A 21,202-nucleotide genomic window follows, 5' to 3' on the forward strand; every position below is an offset into this window, starting at 1 on the left:
GCAACATTAATTATAAATAAAAGTAAATGGTTAGAAAATAATTAAGTCCTTGAGCTAAGTGTGCTCAGTTTCTACCTTTTGCACACAGGTGCTAGATGCTGGATGCTGAGATCAACTTAGGTTGACATAAGTCTACAACTGATCACAGGACGGCATGGAATACAACATTACGTATGAAAATTGAGTGGCAGCTGTGATTTTTAGGTAAGGCCAATATTTATCAAAGTGCTGTTCTGAGAACTTTAACACAGAGTTACCATGTGCTATGCTGTGCTACTATGCTAAGTCACTTCAGTTGTGTCTGACTGTGCAACTCCATGGACTGCAGCCCACCAGCCTCCTCTGTCCATGGAATTCGCCAGGCAAGAATACAGGGGTGGGTTGCCATGCATACCTCCAGCGGATCTTCCCAACCCATGAATTGAACCTGCATTTGCTGCACTGCAGGCAGGTTCTTTACCTCTAGCGCCACCTGGGAAGTCCCAAGAGTTTCCGTGTAGATAGCTCAATATCTCAAAACCTTTGGCAATATTATTTTGGCCCATTGAGTGGGTATTTTTATCTATAGATAAATATACACTTTGCTCATTTGAAGTAGTTTCATCATATGAAATCATGAATAAGGTACTAGAAGAAACTGAAACCCTGGTTTCATCATTGAGAAGACAGACACTCTAAGCCTTGGGGGTTTTTTGTTTTGATTTTGTTTCCATCTTTAATAATAGGGATAGTTATCTTGTTGACTTCTAAAGTCTGGTTCATTTCTAAATAGTCCTTGACTTTGCAATTCTATCCGTTACACATACATAGTATTAACACAAGTAAAGAGGTCAAAACTATTTTTACTGGGTAAGCAATTAACTATTAGTTTTTAGGAAAAGCATTATGACAGAATCTTTTAAACTGCTTACTGAACAAGAGTGAAGCATATCATATTATCACTATAAGCAGGAATGTCAGAATTATAACAGATAATAGCTAAATGTAGGTCATAAGCCAAGGTGAAGTGGTTTGCCGAAGGTTACACTGCTTTCCTCTGATCTCTGGTCAGTCCTATGTCCGTTCAGCAATCCACCTTCTCTCCCTGTTCACCTTAATAACTATCTGCAATCTAAATCCTGCATATGGTGGTGGTGTTCAGTCCTTTAAAAGGACAGCCTCTCTGATCTCTTTTGGAAGGTCCAGCATGAAACTAAAGAGCATGACGAATGACCTGAAACCTTTTCTTTCCTGAACCCCTCTAGGGGACTCAGAAAGGATGAGCCATTTGTAATTCATTCAAGTATGTTTATAATTCACAAGAAGCTCTCAGGTCCCCTTAGTTCTTCACACACATGATGGCTTCAGAGGTGAGAACTTCCCAATCTGGGACTCCTGTTTGTTTAGAATCCATTATCTGCGATGGTAATGCTGCTTTTGAACAGTGGTGTTGGAGAAGACTCTTGAGAGTCCCTTGGACAGCAAGGAGATCCAACCAGTCCATCCCAAAGGAGACCAGTCTTGAATATTCATTGAAAGGACTAATGCTGAAGCTGAAGCTCCAATACTCTGGCCATCTTATGAAAAAAGCTGACTCTTTGGAAAAGATCCTGATGCTGGGAAAGATTGAAGGCAGGAGGAGAAGGGGACGACAGAGGATGAGACGGTTGGATGGCATCAGTGACTCAATAGACAAGACTTTGAGCAAACTCCCGGAGGTGGTGGCAGACAAAGGAGCCTGGTGTGCTGCAGTCCATGGGGTCACAAAGTCAGACACAACTTAGCGACTGAACAGCAACCACCTGCCACGGTGCCTTTGAAGGGAAATAGAAGTAACTTACACCACCCAGAATGGCAGCACTTGGATTTTCCCCTAATTCCACCCACTCTTTCCCTTCGTGTTCTCAGGCCTGAAGTGTTGGCATCCTCCCCGTCACTCTCACAGGTTTGTACTGCAGACCAAAGAAGAAGCAAGGACGCCTCTCTCTTCTCTAACTCCTAGCCATCCTTCAACTGCTGGTTTTCTCCTCTACAGTGAAGTGCCCGGTTTTGTTTTGTTGACAACATTTTCCGTAAAAATGTAAAAAAAAAAAAAAAAAAAAAATAGGACAGGCTTTAAACCTTGACTTAGATTCTGAAATAATGATCTGTCTGTGACGAGACTCGTGACTAAGCCGCCACCAGCCACCACCGCCACGCCTTCACGGAGGGCGATGCTTTTAAAAGAGACTTTGGAGAGAGAAAGACAGAACCACCCAAAGGAGATGCCAGAGGAAGGGCAGCTTCCACGGAGAGGAAGCAAGTCGAGCAAGTCAAGCGAAGGTGAGCTGGCTGTTCTGCAAGGCATTCTGTGGGCTTGGGGGTGGGAGTTCAGCTGGGGGGCAGGCAGGGCAGGGCGGTCAGGAGCCAGGTCACAGATCCTGGGTGCCATATGGTCTTTTAGCGTTGACTGATATTTTAACTATGCATACGAATTACTTTAACAGAAATAAGGCTCCATTAAAGAATAAATGGGAAGCGGAGGCAGACAAGCTTGAGCATCCTGTCAATGGCTCCACGGGTCAGGGAAGACAGAGGAGTAACTCGCCAGAGAGGATGACACAACTGAAGGAAGAATTGTGCTGAGATGGAAGGGGCCAGTGCATTGATGTCTTGTGTAGACGTAACAGGTGAAAAAGGGAAGCTGAAAGAGCAGAGGGGTGAAGAGATGACCAATCATGAAATCCTGAAGGAGGTGGTAGCAGGGAAATGCCGACCATCGTCTGGGTTGGAAAAGTTTGGGAATGATACACTCCCATGTCCTGGGAATCCTCCCGGGGCTGGTCTTGTTCCCTCTTCTCTCTGCCCTCCTGCCTCCCACATACAAATGCTCTTCTTATCCATGGGATTTTTCCAGTCAGGAAAGCCTCACTCTCTCCTCAGTATTTCCAAATCTATGAAGGAAGGAGAGGTTCAAATCTCTGTGCATCTTACATTCATGGACAGGTTTTTGGTTCCCTTAAATTATACTCTTCCCACACTGCACATCAAAGCTATGTCTTCACTTCTTTCTTAAAGCATTCAAGTAAGAGGTCTGGTGATGCCCTACCCTGGATGAATACACAGAAACCTCCAGACATTCCATCTGCCCCATGTTAACCTGTCCTCACTTAAAATATCATAAAGATGACAGTAGAAACTGAATGCCTCTGTTTAATCAAGTGACCCAGATGGGAAAGTTATTTTCAAGAAACTATCAAGATCCTTTGGGCCATGTCTCATCTTGGAATGTTTCTGGTATATGCGTGCTACATGGCTATGATCATAGTATGCATAATGATCATTTGTGTGTGTCGGCTGTTTCTGCATACTATGATGGTCCATGGTAAAGAATTTGTCTGCCGATGCAAAAGCTGCAGAGATGTAGGTTCGATCCCTGGCTCAGGAAGATCCCCCGGAGGAGGGCTTGGCAACCTACTCCAGTATTCCTGCCTGGGAAATCCCATGGACAGAAGAGCCTAGCGGGCTACAGTCCATGGGGTTGCAAAGAGTCAGACAGGACTAGGGACTGAAGAACAACAAGACCAGGGCTGCTCTGTAGCTCTGTGGATGGGGCCCCATGTGTCCCCACATTGTAATCTGTGGCAATGGTACCCCTCTCCCTCCCAGGATGAGATCTGATGGCATCTGTCCACAGTGGCCCTGGTGAGATCCCTGATACACAATACTTTGTTCCAGAACAGAGGGGAAAAAACCTCTCACCTTTTCACCCCATTCACTCTTACAAAAGCACATGCATCTTAAAAAAAAAAAAAAACATTAAATTCACACATGGAAGCCAAAGTTGGAGTGCACCGAATCCTCCACCTCCAACCCCCAGTGGATGTCACTTCTAATATGCAGTTTAAAACAAAGCTAGCCCATCAACGGTGAGTTGGAGCTAAAATTACAAAGGAAAACTGCCACAGCGGTTGCTCTTTATCATTTCTGAAAAGCGAATATGTGTGATGCCACCAAGTTTTCTTAGCGGGCTGTATCCCAAGACCCAGATGTATAAACATCCTGTCCATGCATGGTTAAGCATCTTCTGGGCCCTCCCTGTGGATGGGAATGAGCTTCTGGGCAGAACCACCGTAAGCGTGATGTGTGCAGGTGAAAAAGCAAAACAGCAGCAGCAACAGTTGATTAGGAGGTCACTGAAGAATGGCAGGTAGAATAAAAAAAAATGCAGCGTTTCATTCTCTGGACTCCTCCGTTTGTTCAAATACATGTTATGGTACAACAACACGACACAGCCTAGATGCCAGGGAGGCATTTGAATAACAGTGGAGCATCTTTGTTTTTGAAGGGGATGATGTCCACTCTACAAAAGAGGGGCGCTCCCTTTTGAAAGAACACAAGTCGATATTCCAAATGGCAAGATCTCTAGTTTAAACGTGTTCAGAAAGTTCGTGTTTTCTTTTTTTCTCATTCTCCCTCTTCTTCTACCTTGAAATTCCCTTATCAGGGCATGTCGATCGTGGTTGCTTAACGTTTTAAAATATGTTTGCTGAGAACTGAGCTGTCGGCCACAGTGATCTAATTAAGTGAGTGTGAATACGGAGACGGGTCTACCTCCTTCATCCACAATTTGAGTCCAGGTTCTACAGGGAACAGGAAGTCCGGTGTGGAAAGAACTCAGAAGACAGTCTCTTTACCCTGAAGCTCAATGATTCCCTAGTGGCTCAGATGGTAAACAATCTGCCTGCAATGCAGGAGACCCAGGTTCAATTCCAGGGTCAGGAAGATTCCCTAGAGAAGGGAAGGCTAACCATTCCAGAACTCTTGCCTGGACAGAATTCCACGGACAGAGGAGCCTGCCAGGCTATGGGGTCACAAAGAGTCAGACTACTGAGCCACTAACACTTTCCCTTTTTTTTTTTTAAGGGCTTCCCTTGTGGCTCAGCTGGGAAAGAATCTGCCTGCAGTGCAGGAGACCTGGGTCTGATCCCTGGGTTGGGAAGATCCCCTGGAGAAGAGAAAGGCTATCCACTCCAGTATTCTGGCCTGGAGAATTCCATGGACTGTATAAACTATGCGGTCACAAAGAGTCGGACATAACTGAGTGACTTTCACTTTTAAACAATGGGCTAAAAACTAATCATATATCTTAAAAAAAAAAAAAAACCAACTACCTTTACACAAATATCCAGAGCAGGGACTAATCAAATGATTTTGGAACCCTCACAATTTAGAAGTGGAAAATAGCAACCTGTAACTAAGTACTTACTGTGTTGTAAAGTTGACCCAGTGGGCTCAAAGACTTGGAAAGGTACTGCCTACCTGAGACTTCAGATGCTAAGCTGAGGGTTATCAGCCTCATTTGTTATCAGCTCACTTGTGGTTACCTGACTATGAAGCACCAATCCACATCAACGCAGTTATGCAGTTAATCTTGTTGACAACAGCATTTTGCTTTCACTCACTCTTCATGCATATTAAAACATGCTTAAAATAAACAGCAATGATACAAACACAAGTAATAATACACTTCACCACACCACACCACACTCACACACACACACACACACACACTCATGAACTGGTTCTGAACTTGCAAAGTACTTGACTGTGAAAATGTTTAAATTCAATTAAGCTTTGCATGATGTCATTTTATGTCTTGGCAACAAAGTATCAAAATTTACTGACCCCTATTCTCTATGCATTACAACCTCTGTTGAATTATAAAGGGCCACTTGGCAGCACCACTCCACAATTTAAATCAACTGCACACTTGAATAGAGCGTGAGTCTGACATTAATGGTTCTAAAATTCCAAAAGCTTTACAGTACACACACACACACACAAATAAGTAAAACTCTGTTTTTAGAATTCCATATATTATTTCCATTTTATTTCACATTCAAATTGTTCCCTGAAATTGGCTTCAGGGCTTTGTTTTTGCAAACCTTTAGAGGCCCGGGCCCTGTGATAACTAGGAGATGGCTTCTGCTTTTTGTTTGTTTCCTGCACATGAAGCAAATTTGGAGTTCGACAGAAGCAAATGACAATTGGTAAACTATTTCCTATTTCAGAAAAGAGCTTTTGCAAAATAATTACAGTGGAACAAGGCCTACTTAATTTCATTTACAATTAGGAAGTAAGGCAGTGGCTTTGGAGAGGTGGTGATCCAGCCCCTACTCCCCACCCCCCAACCCCAATCTTACTGGTTCAACTGATGAGTCTACTTTCTCGAAGCAAAAATGGCTCTAGAGGTCAGGCCCTGCCTCAGGCCCAGCATTCTCCGCCAGGCGCGTAACATACAGTAGTTTTGCTAGTTTTTCTATGTCCCGGCCTCAAAACAAATCCACAAAATAGGAAAGACACATGGCTATTAGTTGATTATTTTATGAACAAGATATCGAAAACTCCAGTTAGTACACACAGCGAGTGGGCAGGGACAGACAGCAGCAGTAGCATCTGCTCGACCTACCCCCTCCGCCACTGCCCTCAGCCCTTCCCCCCTCCAGGAGAGGTAGCGCTGCTGGCTGCAGATTTCTTCAGCTCTATTTTCATAGACTGAGTCTCAGCTCGAGGCTCGAATTTGGTCAGATTTCCTGCTCCTGGGGCTGCCACTACTGGCTTTCCTGCTTTCATACCTTTTGACATAGGAATGCGGGTGGGTGTAGGCCGCTGGGCTGACCCGTCTTGTCCCGACTGCAAGAGAAGAAAAGACAGAGACACAAGGGCCGCATTGGTGAGTCTCCCCCTGGAAATGGCATCATCTGAACATAAGCACACCACAGGACCACCCACAGATGAGTCCGCCCCAGAGAAGATTGTTGTTAGAAAGTTGGAGTTGCTTGCGGTCTAGTCCACTTTCCCCTTTTCCCTCTCCCTGAACATCTATGCCCAGTGTCTTTCTGCTCTCAAGCCCCTGACTTTCACTCCTGTTTCACAGAAAAATACAGGCCACCCTGCATACACTCGGGCATTTGTATCCCTCCTGTCCTCAAACCACCTCCACTTCCTTTAGATGCAGCAGCTCTCCTTTCCCGTCCTAATGAGGCTAACTCTTCTCTTTTTTGTCACTGTTGACCACATCCTCCGTTTTGTTTTTTGGCCTTGTGTCAGGGCATGCTAGATCTAAGTTCCCTGATCATGAATCAGACCCCATGCCCTCTGCTGCAGAACCATGGAGTCCTAACCACTGGACCGCCAGGGGATTTCCTTACACCCTCCTTCTTGAAACAACACAGTGACCTCGGTTCATTTCCAAGGCTAACCATTCAACACCATGGTAATCCAGGTCTATGCCTCAACCACTGATGCCAAAGAAGCTGAAGTTAACAGGTTCTGTGAAGACCTACAAGCCTTCTAGAACTAACACCAAAAAGAGATGTCCTTTTCATCATAGGAGATCGGAATGCAAAAGTAGAAGTCAAGAGATACCTGGATTAACAGGTAAATTTGGCCTTGGAGTGCAAAATGAAGCAGGGAAAAGGCTAACAGAGTTCTGCCACGAGAACACACAGGTCATAGCAAACACCCTCTTCCAACAACATAGATGATTCCTTCTTGAAGGAGTTCCTAAAACTCTCCTGCTGTGATATCTCACTTGGGTCTCACCCATCACCCTCTTGTCCCTGACTCCTTTTCATTCTCAAAATGGCTCCCAGTTCCAGTTTGCCTGCCTTCTAAATGTGGGTATCACTGTGCTCCATCCTCAGTCCTCTTCTTATTTTCCACACTCACCCCGAAAATTACCTGAGTTGTCACCCACATGTGTCTGAGACACTGAACCTTGAGCCATCAGTTCAGTTCAGTTCAGTCACTCAGTCGTGTCCAACTCTTTGTGACCCCATGGACTGCAGCACACCAGGCTTCCCTATCCATCACCAACTCCTAAAGCTTGATCAAACTCATGTCCATCCAGTCAATGATGCCATCCAACCATCTCATCCTCTGTCGTCCCCTTCTCCTCCTGCCTTCAATCTGTCCCAGCATCAGTGTCTTTTCCAATGAATCAGTTCTTCGCATCAGGTGGCCAAAGTATTGGAGCTTCAGCTTCAGCTTCAGCATCAGTCCTTCCAATGAATATTCAGGACTGATTTCTTTTTAGGATTAACTGGTTTGATCTCCTTGCAGTCCAAGGGACTCTCAAGAATCTTCTCCAGCACCACAGTTAAAAGCATCAATTCTTTGGTGCTCAGCTTTCTTCATGGTCCAATTCTCACATCCCAGGGCTCTCCTTAAATGCAGATCCAGGTTTCTAACCACATTTCCAGGGTACCTGAGGCATCTCAATTATAACATGCCCCAAACGTTATTTATCTTCTTACTCGAACAGTAATCCCCCGGGTTTCTCGTTTTATCTACCCCTACGGCCAAGCCAGAAACCTCCGAGCTGCCCTCTGAACTCAGTGTCATGAAATCTTCAATTCTGTCTTCAGTATATCTCTGTGGCAACCCTCTGCAGTATTCTTGCCTGGAAAATCCCATCGACAGAGGAGGCTGGAAGGCTACAGTCCAAAGGGTCGCAAAGAGTCGGACATGACTAAGCATGCACACGTGCACATCCTCATTTTCACTCCCACAGTTCAAGCGCACATCTCCAGCCTAGAGAACTGCAACCATATCTCTTCCCTCAGCCTCTGCTTCCTCCAACTGATCCTTTAAATTGCTTTATAAACATATCTAAAACAGAAATAATGTCATTTAAAAAACTACTACCCTGTTTATGGCTCCCTTTGCCTCCTCTCTGAAATTAAATGTCAATTCCATAATAAGATACATGCATCTTCAGCATCTGATCCCGGTGTGCATCTCCTCTTCTGCTCCTGCAGGGTCCCCAGGTCCGGCTGCTGCAGCCCAAAGGGACGGCTCACTGTCCCCCACGCGACATCTCCCCAGACTGCCAACCCTGTGCACATGCTGCCCTCTCTCCTTATCTGTGAACACCTCTGCCCTCGGGGAAGACTTCTCCGCTGGTTCCTTTGTACACCACGCCCTCACAGAACCACTAGGTAGGTTCCAATCCTGCCTCTCCCACTAAGCCAAGAACTTCAAAAGTCCTCTCTACAGTCAGCACCCTACCTGGTGCCTAAAGTGCAGCTAAAATTGCACAAATGATCTAGTCACACTATTCATCCCAAACTTCTTGTTGACCTCGATTCTATGGAAGCTGATCTACCTAAAGTACTTGGGCCAGCATTTAGGCCTTAGGAATCTTAGACAGTTGTTTTAAAGTTCTACTTGCATATGGGCTTTAATCAGTAATCCAAAATGTTATTCCAGAAAGGAGGGCTATCTCGATCTGACCCTTAAAATGGGAATAAGATGTTCTAGCAGAAACTTTGCTCTAAATCACAACAATTACACCTCGGCTAACTTTTATAAAAAAATCCAATCGATGCTGTGTTGTTTTAAAAAAACAGTATTGAACCATTTGAGAAGGGTGAGCAGTTCTGAATGATATTTAGCTCCTGTAGAGCCAATAACAAAAAGCCTGACCGACAAAGCAGTTCGTAAGTACTTCACTCTTTGAAGCCTGTTCTGGTCTATGCTTGTGCACAGAGAATTAAAGTAAATTATAGTGAAGATACAGGCAAATAAGCCAGTTTCTACACTTAAATAATAAGCTTCCTGTCTTTTTAAGACTCTAATATCTGCTGTAGAACTTGCTCAGAGATTAGGGATCACAATTTCTAGTCTATTAGCTTAAATTAATATCTAAATAATACATCATCTTCTATAATTTCATCTACCAATTGTTCCCAATAAATGAAGAAAATCACTGGAGGTATTTTGAAAAACATAATTTATTTTTAAGTTCTGGCCTTTATACTTTGGACATGCTTTCCTATAATCCATTTAGCCTTCCAGCTGGTTTTAACTAAATATTTATCAAGCACCTGCTCTCTGCACTGTACTATTAATAAAATACAGTGTTTAGACATATAAATTCACTTCTTTTTTAATTTACAAAAATTTTTTGATAGCATAATCTTTTAATCTTACCTTTCAAGTGAAGTATGACTATGACCATACATAAATGAATATCAAATGTCTCAGGTTCTAAAAATATAACCCAGGAATAGCTTTCATTTTTTTGCACATTGGCCAGTTTCTTCCAGCCTCTATTTTAAAAAATACTTTAAACATTAAAAATCAAAATTTCAACCTTATTATTAGCATAAGCTGAGGTGGCAAAAGGCCATCTTTGCAAGAGGGTTTCGGAGTCAACATGATTTAAGTGAAAAAAAGAAATTATCCCTCACAATTAGCTCAAATGAATAAAATAGGAGGTTCCTTTTTATTCTCATTTCTTGATGTAGACAGTCTCTTGGGAAACATCCGGTAGTGGGTTCGGCGGAGGAGAGACATGTGCTTTGGTTGCCTTTGGGACACTGGGTTATTCTGTTTTCACTTCCCTGCCTGACCCCCGCATTGGCCTGAACCAGGAACCCCCCTCTACTCACCACTGACTGGGTTCCTCTGGCTGATGAAGTCGTGACCGGGGTAATGGTGATGGTGCTGGTCACTTTGCTCGCACCAGGGCGGGGCGAGAGGTGGTTCCTGGGCGAGCGAAGGACGGTGCCGGTGGACACCTCCTTCTCAGCCGTCACGTTGACCGGTCGGACAGTGATCACCGGACTCGCCCCTTCAGCCGAAGTCCCCGGGCCTCGCTTAAACTGGGAGCCTAGGTGAATGTGGATTTTGTTGTCTTCCGTGGTTATGATATTGGCATTGGCGTTGTATTTCCGGACTGGGGTTGGTCCAGGCTGCTTCTCTGGGGTGACCTTGAGGACCGTCCTTCCCACGGGCATTTCCTGGGATTCGGGAGGGACATTGATGTCCGTCGGGGCTGCCGATGTGGACACGGTCATGATCTGGATGGGGGACGTCGGCCGGTCGGCAAACGCCCCCCTCCCGCCCTCTGGGGTCTTCTCCCTAGAAAAGGTGGTGATGGTGACTGGGGACATGGCTCTCTCCGGGCCCAGGGTAGCGTCTGCGCCTTTCTGCTTCTGAGACAGGACGTTTGGGGAGGGGATGATGGTGATCCTCGGCTTCTGATTGCCCAGGGTGGGGATGACGGTCGTGCTCGAGAAGAACTCTTCTGCCGTGGGGCTGGTGATCTCCAGAGTGGCGGTGCTGTTCTCGTGGTCCGGGGTCACGCGAATGTGCAGCGGCTGGCCCTGCTTGGGCGAGAGGACCAGCTCTCCCGGGTGCCCTGGGCTGGCACTGGCTCGGGGCCCCTTCTCTGGAGCCACCGGGGGCCCGTTCTCCCTCTTCCTCATCCACGGGATCCAGGACTTCCTCATGGTGAGCTCGTTGGCCGCGGGCGGATACCTGTCTAGAACCGACGAACGTTCCAGAGGCTTCTTCAGTCCTACCTGGCGAAGGTTGCTCATGATGTGGTTTTCTTCCTGAAAGGATTTCCGAATGAACACGGCCGGTGTGTCCTCCTCCGCAGCCTCGCTGCCTAGGGCATCCGTCTGCACGCCCGTGGATGTCACGGGAACGTCCACCATCCTGCGCCCGTTCACGCTGGGTCGCAAGGCGCGACTGTACCGCTTGGACAGCTCCAGCTCTTTGGTCAGATGGAGGACCTCCTGGCCCATGCTTTTGTTCTTATTTTCTTCTTCCATAAACCTCTGTTGAAGGACAGAGTAATCCACCTGGAGCTGAGAAAGCTGATCTTCTTTGTTCATCAGTTCGTGAATCTTCTCTTTAAGAGCTTGGACCTCAGCTTTTAAATCACGACTTTTGGCTTCTTCCAGCCGAAATCTGTGTCTCAGCTCGGCTTCTTGGCTCACGGCCTCGCCTTTCTCTATGGCTTTGTTCTTGGCGATTTGGTGTTTGATCTCCTCCAGTTGCTGAGAGAGGAAATTGGCCTTATCCTGCTCGGTTCTAAATTTCTGCTCCAGCTGGTCATACTCATCCTCCGTCTTCATCAAGTCCCCTTCCACCACCTCCAGTTGTTGGAGACGGTTCTTCAGTCTCTCAATTTCCAGTGTTAGTTCCTTAATTTTGTTATCTTCGGGGCAGGTGAGCTCAGGTCCTTTTCGAGACCTTCCTCTTGTTATTTCTCTCTCCACTTCCTCTATTCCATCAAGTCTCTTCTTTAATAAGTCCACACTGCAGCTTAATTCAGAGGATTTTTCTTCTTCACTTTTCAGTTTGCCTATTAACTCATCTCTCTCTTTCGTTAAATTGTATACCTTTTCCTCCATTTCAGATTTCAGCTTTAAAAGCTTCTTACTTTCTTCGATGAGTTTTTCCGTGACGTCCATAACCTTTCCTTGCTCCACCTTAAAATTTTTGTTGAGTCCATCCACTTTTTTCTCCTCTTGCTTTATTTTTTCCATCATATTTTTCCTTTCATCCACCAGCATCACGGTAAAGGACTTCAACTTTGTAAGATCATCTTTGAGGCTTAATTCAGCCTTTTCCAATCGACTTTCAGAACATTCCAGTTCTTTAACCCGACTCTTGACCACCTCCAATTCGTTGAGCAGGTCCTTGGTTAAGTTCTTTTCTTTCTCCAGATTTAAGTGCAGCTGGGTGCACTCGGATTTACTCTTGCTGAATGCTTCTTCCAATTTCTCCAGTTCCGACATTCTCTTCTGTAACTTCTCAACTTCAAGTTTGAGCTCCCGGCTATGGTGTTCTTCCTCCTGCAGTTTCTTCCTCAGTTCCCGGCACTGGGACTCGGTTTTCGTGATCTCTTCGTCTTTACCCTCCATCTCAAGCACGCGCTTCCGTAGATTTTCCACTTCTGCCATGAGGCTGGAGTTGCCGCATTCCCCTTTGGCGATCTTATCTCTTAGTTCCTGAAGCTCTTCTTCTGCCTTCTGAAGGTTCTTGTTGGTCTCTTCCAACTCTTCGATTCTCTGAGTCAGGCCAACCAGCTTGAGTCTGAGTTGTCTGTTGTGAGACTCCTGACTGGCCAACTTAGCATTCATCTCTTCATGCTCCTGGGAAAACCTTGATGCCTTGTGTTCGAAGTCCACTTCCAACTTGAGCAATTTCTGCCTGTCTTCTTTGGACTTGGCAGTGACGGCTTTGAGCTTTTCTTCCTCTTCCCTCAGTTTCTGAGTCAGGTCCTGTACTTTCTGGCTCTGCAGGCCAAGCTGCTCGATATGCATTTGCCTTTCATCCACCAGCATGAGTGCGAAGGACTTGAGTTTCACAAGCTCATCTCTCAGTTTGTTGAGCCGCTTAGCATTTTCCTTTTCTTTGCGGGCTTGGTAAGCTTTTTCCTGTTCAAGGAGTTTTTTCAACCTAGAAAACAAAATATATTAAAATATCCTATTTTATTACATGATATTTTATTTCTGATATGTTTTTATACATATTAGAAGATTGCGTGCATGCTAAGTCTCTTCAGTCGTGTCCAACTCTTTGTGACCCTATGGACTGTAGCCCACCTGGCTCCTCTGTCCATGGGATTCTCCAGGCAAGAATACTGGAGTGTGTCACCATGCCCTCCTCCAGGGGATCTTCCCAACCCAGGGATCCAACCCATGTCTCTTAGGTCTTCTGCATTGGCAGGCAGGTTCTTTACCACTAGCACCACCTGGGAAGCCCATTAAAAGATTAATCAGCAGTAAGATTGTCTTAGATATGAACCAAAAATAAAATGTTATTATAATAAATCCCCTGTCAATTACTGAAATATGAAGGTTTAACACATAGCCATAAACCAAACCAACCAGAAGTCAGGACGCTGGCTACCCATAGTAAGGGGTAGCAACTAGAAGGGTGCCTGGAGAGGGCTTTTCACTAGTTTCTGTTCCATAATCTGTGTGCCTTTTACACAGAATTATTCAGCTTCTGAAATTTCAGTAAGTTGAACCCTGATGAGTACCTTTCTATATATATGTTATACTTCAATAATATAACGATGGAGTAAAATTTAGGTTTTGCAATAATAATGACTATTTATGTAGAATTTTCTGTATTCTAGGCAGTAGTCTTTACGTATCCTCATGGCAAGCCTCTGAGGCAGCCTCTGCCACGGTCATCCGAAGGAAGAGTCAGAAAGGAATGGGTCTGGGGTCTCATGCGGTACAGCCCAGGATACTTACTCTTCACCTCGCATCGTAAGACTTCAAAAGATAAATTTACTTTAACTGAAAGGGAAGACTCAGAAAAGAAAATGCTTTGGGTTTCCTTGTATTGTATGACAGGAGCAGGGCAAGACAAGCTTTCTGATAGAGAGCCGAGCTACATAACCGACTTTAGTTAACACCAGGGCTGGCACAGCATCTTGTCTCTGTTTTCTGATTTAAACATTTCCTTTTAGATTGAGAGCCAGGTAGGGAGGAAACACAAATTCCTATCAATCCAAAAAGACGTGGCAGTCACAGGAATTACTGTTGTATATGCATGAAATGCATTTTCTCTATGGTGGTGGTGGCGTTTAGTTGCTAAATCATGTCTGACTCTTTGCAACCCCATAGACTACAGTACTGTAACACGCCTGGCTCCTCTGTCCGTGGGATTTCACAGGCAAGAATACTGGAGTGGGTTGCCATTTCCTTCTCCAGGGTTATGGTGTTAATGTATAGATTTTAATGTTAATGTATAGCTTTAAAAAGTAGAAATATAAGTAGACCAAAGTATATTTACAGTACTTATGGCTGTCAGTTAGCTTACACCAATTTTTAACAGTTCTTTTCAATTATCCTTAAAACAAAGTTAATATAATATTTACCATATGTAGTATAAGAATGCATTTAGTAATTTATGCTTATATGAGAAGCAAGTTATAAACAACCACTAATGTATTTGTTGTAATTACATTTTTTTCTTTCAATATATTTTGAACTTTATTTATTATGAAAGATTTATTTCATAATTAGATGAACTTGGATTAGATTAGATTTACTTGGATAACAGCTAATCTGACAGCTGATAACAGCTAACAGAAGTTAATAGTGTCATATTGAACTGTGCAAGAAATGATTGAACATACACAGAGTAACTATAATCAAACCCAGTGTCAGATAGTTACTATAGACATAGCTCAGCTCATGTCATTAAGTTTTTTTCATAGAATTTATTTCTATAAAATATACCGTTGTATCTAAGCATCTATTAACTGAAATGGGTAGCTTCCAAACGCATTATGGCTTTATTTATAAAATAAGACAAAAATATTATTTTCAAATCCATGAGTTGAATGAGTAATACTGTAACAGCTTCACTAATTGTGGTTCGTACATGTGTAAAAGGGCATTTTATTGATTATCTGATCTTTTTACTTGGCGTCAAAACAACTGAAATGTTACCTTACTGTAGAATAAGAGACTTCAGGGGATATTTTCAAATTCCTTGACCTCACTAAATTGTTAGAGACAAATTCCTTTAAAATATCACTATTCTCAAGTTTAAGGCTTAAAGTGTTGAAATTTCTAAAGGTAGTTGTTGAAGAATCTTATGCGTCTGTGCTGTGAGAGGCAGAGAGCTGGAATGGCTAAAACATAGATTTTGGGGTCAGACACAACTGTATCTGAATCCTGGCTGAACTGAAACACTTGACCCTATGTTTTCTAGGCTGTAAAGGAAGGTGAAATGGATAAATGGATACTAATACCTCCCTCACAGGGTGTTCTAAAGACTGAGAGATGGTAAAGTGACTGACACACAGACTCAACACATGGATGTAATAAAACACAAAACAAATATAAGAACTAGAGGGCACACTATTTCCTCCACATGGGAAGTCTGTTCAATGCTTTTTGTGTTTAATCTGTAAGTATTTTTACATCATTATCTTGACTTTGATAGTAAAACCTGGGGCAGTGATGTTTCAACCAGAGAAAAGCATAGCATTTTCTGCTCAGTAGATAATTCTGTGAGCCAAGGGCATAACCTTAGATCTTGGCTCCATAAAACCACATTTTTCAGGTCCTCTTACCTGTGACTAGTTCTCTTTTTCTAGGCCCATTAAACTTTCTCTCCTTCCCTCTTCTTTCACATTTTAAGCCATTCTCATCTTTTAAGGGCTTCCCTTGTAGCTCAGCTGATCAAGAATCTGCCTGCAATGCAGGAGACTTGGGTTCAATCCCTGGGTTGGGAGGACCCCCTGGAGAAGGAAAAGGCTACCCACTCCAGTATTCTGGCCTGCAGAATTCCATGGACTATACAGTCCATGGGGTTGCAAGGAGTCAGACACCACTGAGTGACTTTCACTTTTACTTTCATCCTTTAAAGTGGGCCTAACAGAAAATACACAACCCATTCTCTGTAGGCTCCCAAAGCCCAGTTTCCCAGTTGGTGTAGCTGAGGGTTAGATCCAGGACTTGGTAGACTTGTGTGGCTCAGTCAGGACACTCTGCCAACAGTCTTTCTGCACAGAGACCTGCATTCAAGTGTCTGTAGGCAGGGCATTGGGGATGGGAAGAATGAACTGCGAAGACTTTGCAAAAGATAATGTGGACTTTGTGACTGCTCACTCACTGGCAGGAAGAGAAAGAGAGAGAAAATTCCTTCAGTCCTTTAGGTCTGAATAATTGCAAATAGTAGTGCCTTTAATAGAAGCAGGAAAAGAGATGAGAAAGGGTATTGGCAGAAATTGAGAGTTGAAGCAACAGTAACTTGCAAAGTATACCAGACAATAGTTAACAATACTATACTGTAAACTTAAGAAAAATTTTAAGACGGTAGATCTTGGGTTTTTATTTCAATAAGGGAAGTGACAGTCCCTTAAACATGGGAATAAATATGATCACCAAAGGAGAAACTATGCACAGAGAGAAAAAGGAAAGGATGGAGGAAAAAACTTTGGGAAACGCCCAGAAATAAAGGGCAAAAGAAGGAGAAGGAGCTATGGGAACACATGTCCAGAGAGGGGGAGAGGGGACTGAGGTGGGGAGATATAATTTTCTTCAAATTATATCTGAAGAAAAAAACATTAAGAAAAAGCCCTGGAGAGTTTTCTAAGATGTCAGATAAAGGGAGAGAGTTGTAAACAAATACAAAGTGGAATGGAGAGAAAGGCGCAAGGAGAGACCCATGGAACAACACAGGAGCGCCAAAGAAAGAGAGGGCTTGTCTCCACTGACCTGCCCTTTCGGTCAATTTTGGCATTCCATTTTCAGGTGGCTTTTTTTTTTTCTTCTCCCATATCTACAAATCCTCCTTTTTACATTAAACAAGCATTGAGAAGCATTATTATACCATTGTGCACATTTCACAAACCATAACGACTATGGCATATTATGTTTCTATTTCAAACAATTTTCTAATAGTTACACTTTTACATTGTACTTTAAACACTTAATTTGTTCTACATTACATTATACTCTTTCCACGTAATTACATTATTGAAAGAGCAAATTAAGAGGATTTTGGTGCTTTATGTGCCCACTGGTCTTACTACCTCCCTCTGCTCTCTTTTCTATCCGTCTTGCCTTTCTTCAACCATACCCTGGCTCTGAACATATTAACATTAAAAGGAAACAAACCAGAAGACCAAGACTAAGAAAGTGAATTAGTGCCCTAATTCTCATCAGCAGTTGCAAGCAGAGCATTAAGTATTCTGAAATCAAATTTATTCTTGGCAAGTTCTTAATTTTCTGCAAACATTTTATCTTATTTAGAGGACAAAAGGAAGACAATAATCTAATAGATTCTTCATAATTCTCTTGCCTTTCTTAATAACTATTCTTAAATGTATTCCTCATTTCTCTTTCATACCCAATAAAACTATTTTTTTTAACTTACAAATTTGTCATTTATAAACATGTCCAGAAATTCAATAATTTTTGTTAAGAAGATGTTAAAAGTATACGCTGAAATGTTCTGTTTATGAGGTACACATTTTTCAAGACTCATCAAAACATATAATTAAAATTGATGAATTTTGTAATATATAAATTATATCTGAAGACAAAAACATATTAAGAAAAAGCCCTGGAAAGTTTTCTAAGATGTCAGATAAAGGGAGAAAATTGTAAACAAATATAAAAGAGTGGCTTAAAATATGGTAGAAAACATAAAATAGGTTTATTAATCTTAAGGCAGAAAGAGGTGAAAGCAGAATTTGAAAAAATTAAGAGAAGGCAGCCGTGATTTTCAGATGAGTTTGGACTGACAAGAAAACTTGTTCTGGGAAAATAATGTTTCAGGCACTAGAAAACCTTTAGTTCTAAAATTAGTTCTAAAATTTCAAGAGGCTCTTAAAAGCACATCCCAAACTCAAATTTTTGCTAATATTTAATTTTTTTAAAAATAAGAGATAAGAAGAAAGGTGTTCTGATAATAAAACATTTTATTTACCAAGCGTCTAATATAATACATCCTTGGCTGTGTTAAGTGTTTTTATTAGTTGATTTCATTTTTATAACAATCCTTTGAGCAAAGGTTACTCATTACTATACTGTTTTATAAACAGGGAAGTTATTTGACTTAATCAAGGGAACAGGACTAAGAAGGTAAGATTGGGATTTTGGACCAGATCTGTTTGACCACAGTGCTTTTAACAATAATGTTATTCCTCAAGTAGGTATTCCTTGGAGAGCTGAAGTTTGCAAGACTCTTTAGGTTGCATGCGTGCGTGCTAAGTCGCTTCAGTCGTGTCCCACTCTGTGCAACCCTATGGACTGCAGCCCCCAGGCTCCTCTGTCCATGCAGATTCTCCAGGCAAGAATATTGAGTGGGTTGCCATGCCCTCCTTCAGGAATCAAAACCACATTTCTTACGTATCCTGTTCTGGCAGGTGGGTTAATTATCGCTAGTGCCACCTGGGAAGCCCGTTTGTTTAGGTTAATTGTGTCTTATTTGATTTAGCCTATCTTTCTGGAATAGTCAAGATCCTCCTTGAACGTTTCATCACCCAGTGTATCAGTTTGTATCCAGAATTTTGTCAATGGAAACATGACCCCGGTGATTAATTAAAGGACAGGTCAATGCACAAAGCACTTTAAATACATTCAGGCTCTCCCTGCTGCTGACATCAACGCGTTCAGCAGCAGGGACGTCATCACCGGGCACCCACAAGCCTGCGGGGCTGTTTTTCATCATCTTCCTGAGCTCCCAGTCCTCCCCATGTGCCTGTTCCAACCACATCTTCCTCACATCAGTCAACTACAACCAAATTCTCCCAGATGTTTGGGTCCCAGATCTAGAGTCATCCTTGAGTCCTGGGCATCCTCATTCAGTTCTTCAACAAATCTTGTCAACTCTACCTTCAAACTACAGATCTACAAAATACAATCTACAGATGAATGCTTCTTACATTTTTAAAAGCTTGTAAAACATAACTAAGAAGAGGCAGATACCGTATGTGGCCTGCTAAGTCTCAAGTAGGCAGTAGAAACAGTTTAGTTAATAAATGAATAATGGTAGAATACATAGAGGTAATTATAAAATATCACCATTTTGCAATCCTCAGTGAAATAATGGGCATAGGCAAGGCTCATCAATGTTTCCTAAAAAATAGCCAGATACTGTGTACATACGTGTAGACCTCCACCCAAGAAATATTCTTACCAAAAAATTGAACCTGAATTAGATTGAGCTTCACAGGGGCAAGAAACATACTAAATGACATTATGATGATACAATCAGGAAAATTCAAAATGTAGAGTCTATACAGTTAAAAAACCTAGTTTCTTTAATAAATCCCAAGAAGAAAGAGCTTGGGAGTTGAAACTATGGATTAAAAGAAATTGAATTAAAAGAAATTGAATGAGAATTGTTTCAATTCTCATCCAAATTTTTAAAAAACTGAGATAATTGGAAAAATTATGTTAAGGAATTATTATTAAATTTTAGGTATGATAAAGGATCTTGACAATATTTTCAAAAGAATCTTTATATTTTAGAAATACATATTGAAATATTTACAAATGAAATGATATTTCTGGAATTCACATGAAAAATCATCTAGGGGAGTTAGGATAGATGAAACCAGATTGGTCATAAACTGATTAATTGTTGAAGTTAAGCACACGGGGGTTCATTATACTATTCTTTCTATTTTTGTAAATTTTTTGAAATTTTCCATAATAAAACTTAACCCCTTATTATAGTCCTTAGCCTTTGTCCACCCAAGTCTCAGCTAGTTTGGAGACTAGTCAGATTTTCTCTTTCCTTACAGTACCACGTGACTCTCCTATTATTCTGATTGTGGGTGATTTTTTCATTCATTTCTATGTTTATTAAGGTAAGCTTGTTGAAGACTCTGACTTTTTCTTGCTTATTGGGATCCATTTACACTTACTCAAACTAATGCCAGGAAAAGCAGCTCATTCTGTACTGTTCCACAGATATTTGTTAATTTCTTTCCTTTTAGAGTCGAAAAATAAATTGTTTTGGAGGAAAAGGGGAAAATGAAAGATTTTTTTAAGCCTTCTCCTGCTTTTCCATCTTTGAGATAAACACCTTCCCTGAAACAATTGTCAGTCTCTCCTCCTAAAGACTCAGGGCCGCACTGGACTATATTCATTCTCACTTTTTTCCTTGGAAGTAAACCATGTAAGATTTCACAGATCTTTTTCTCCATCTTTCTTGGCACTCCCACTTTTTCAACCATTTCTCCAGACTTGTCAGCGTTAGCTCCAGACCCGCAATTCTAATTCTGTCTTTGTCTCTTGTTGTCTCTCCGTTGTGTTAGCTCCAGACCCACAATTCTAATTCTGTCTTTGTCTCTTGTTGTCTCTCCGTTGTGTTAGCTCCAGACCCGCAATTCTAATTCTGTCTTTGTCTCTTGTTGTCTCTCCGTTGTGTTAGCTCCAGACCCGCAATTCTAGTTCTGTCTTTGTCTCTTGTCTCTCCATTGTCACTTGTCACTATCTTAATCCCTCAGACCCCATTTGAAACTCTGATGTCATCCTAGGTTTGTTTCTCATCCAGACCATGCTAATTTCCCTGCTCACTGTTTCCTTCCCCTCCACTATTTTTGCTCTTCACCTCTCCTTGTGTATATGTCTCTCTGTTTTTGTTTTTCAAGAAAAAACACAGGTTAAACTAGCAAGGGCATGATAGTAATTAGAGATGAATGAACCTCAGGAGTCAAGCTTGCCTACAGTTTGAAGTCTTAAATCACATGCATTTTCCCCCCAACTAGAACATATCAGTTCTGTTCAGTTCAGTCACTCACTTGTGTCCGAGTCCTTGTGACCCCATGTACTGCAGCACGCCAGACCTCCCTGTCCATCACCAACTCCCAGAGTTTACTCAAACCCATGTCCATTGAGTCAGTGATGCCATTCAACCATCTCATCCTAGGTCGTCCCCTTCTCCTTCCACC

The 21,202-nt window shown here is 42.4% G+C and overlaps 1 protein-coding gene across 3 annotated transcripts in view; it reads right to left on the reverse strand.

Annotated features, from left to right (window-relative positions):
- FILIP1 (filamin A interacting protein 1) overlaps positions 1-21,202 on the reverse strand; it is a 349,281-nt gene that overhangs the window by 10,799 nt on the left and 317,280 nt on the right. For 2 of the 3 annotated variants that reach the window (XM_019967040.2, XM_070795472.1), the window contains exons 5-6: positions 10,419-13,224; positions 6,431-6,654 (exon numbers count right to left, since the gene is read on the reverse strand). In XM_019967040.2, the coding sequence (XP_019822599.1) occupies positions 6,448-6,654; positions 10,419-13,224 (3,013 nt within the window). In that variant the 3' untranslated portion in view covers positions 6,431-6,447. The remainder of the gene's footprint in view (positions 1-6,430; positions 6,655-10,418; positions 13,225-21,202) is intronic. The other variant, XM_019967042.2, reaches the window with a different exon arrangement.

Source organism: Bos indicus, chromosome 9 (genome assembly GCF_029378745.1).
Source record: "Bos indicus isolate NIAB-ARS_2022 breed Sahiwal x Tharparkar chromosome 9, NIAB-ARS_B.indTharparkar_mat_pri_1.0, whole genome shotgun sequence".
In the NCBI taxonomy this organism is placed as follows: domain Eukaryota; kingdom Metazoa; phylum Chordata; class Mammalia; order Artiodactyla; family Bovidae; genus Bos; species Bos indicus.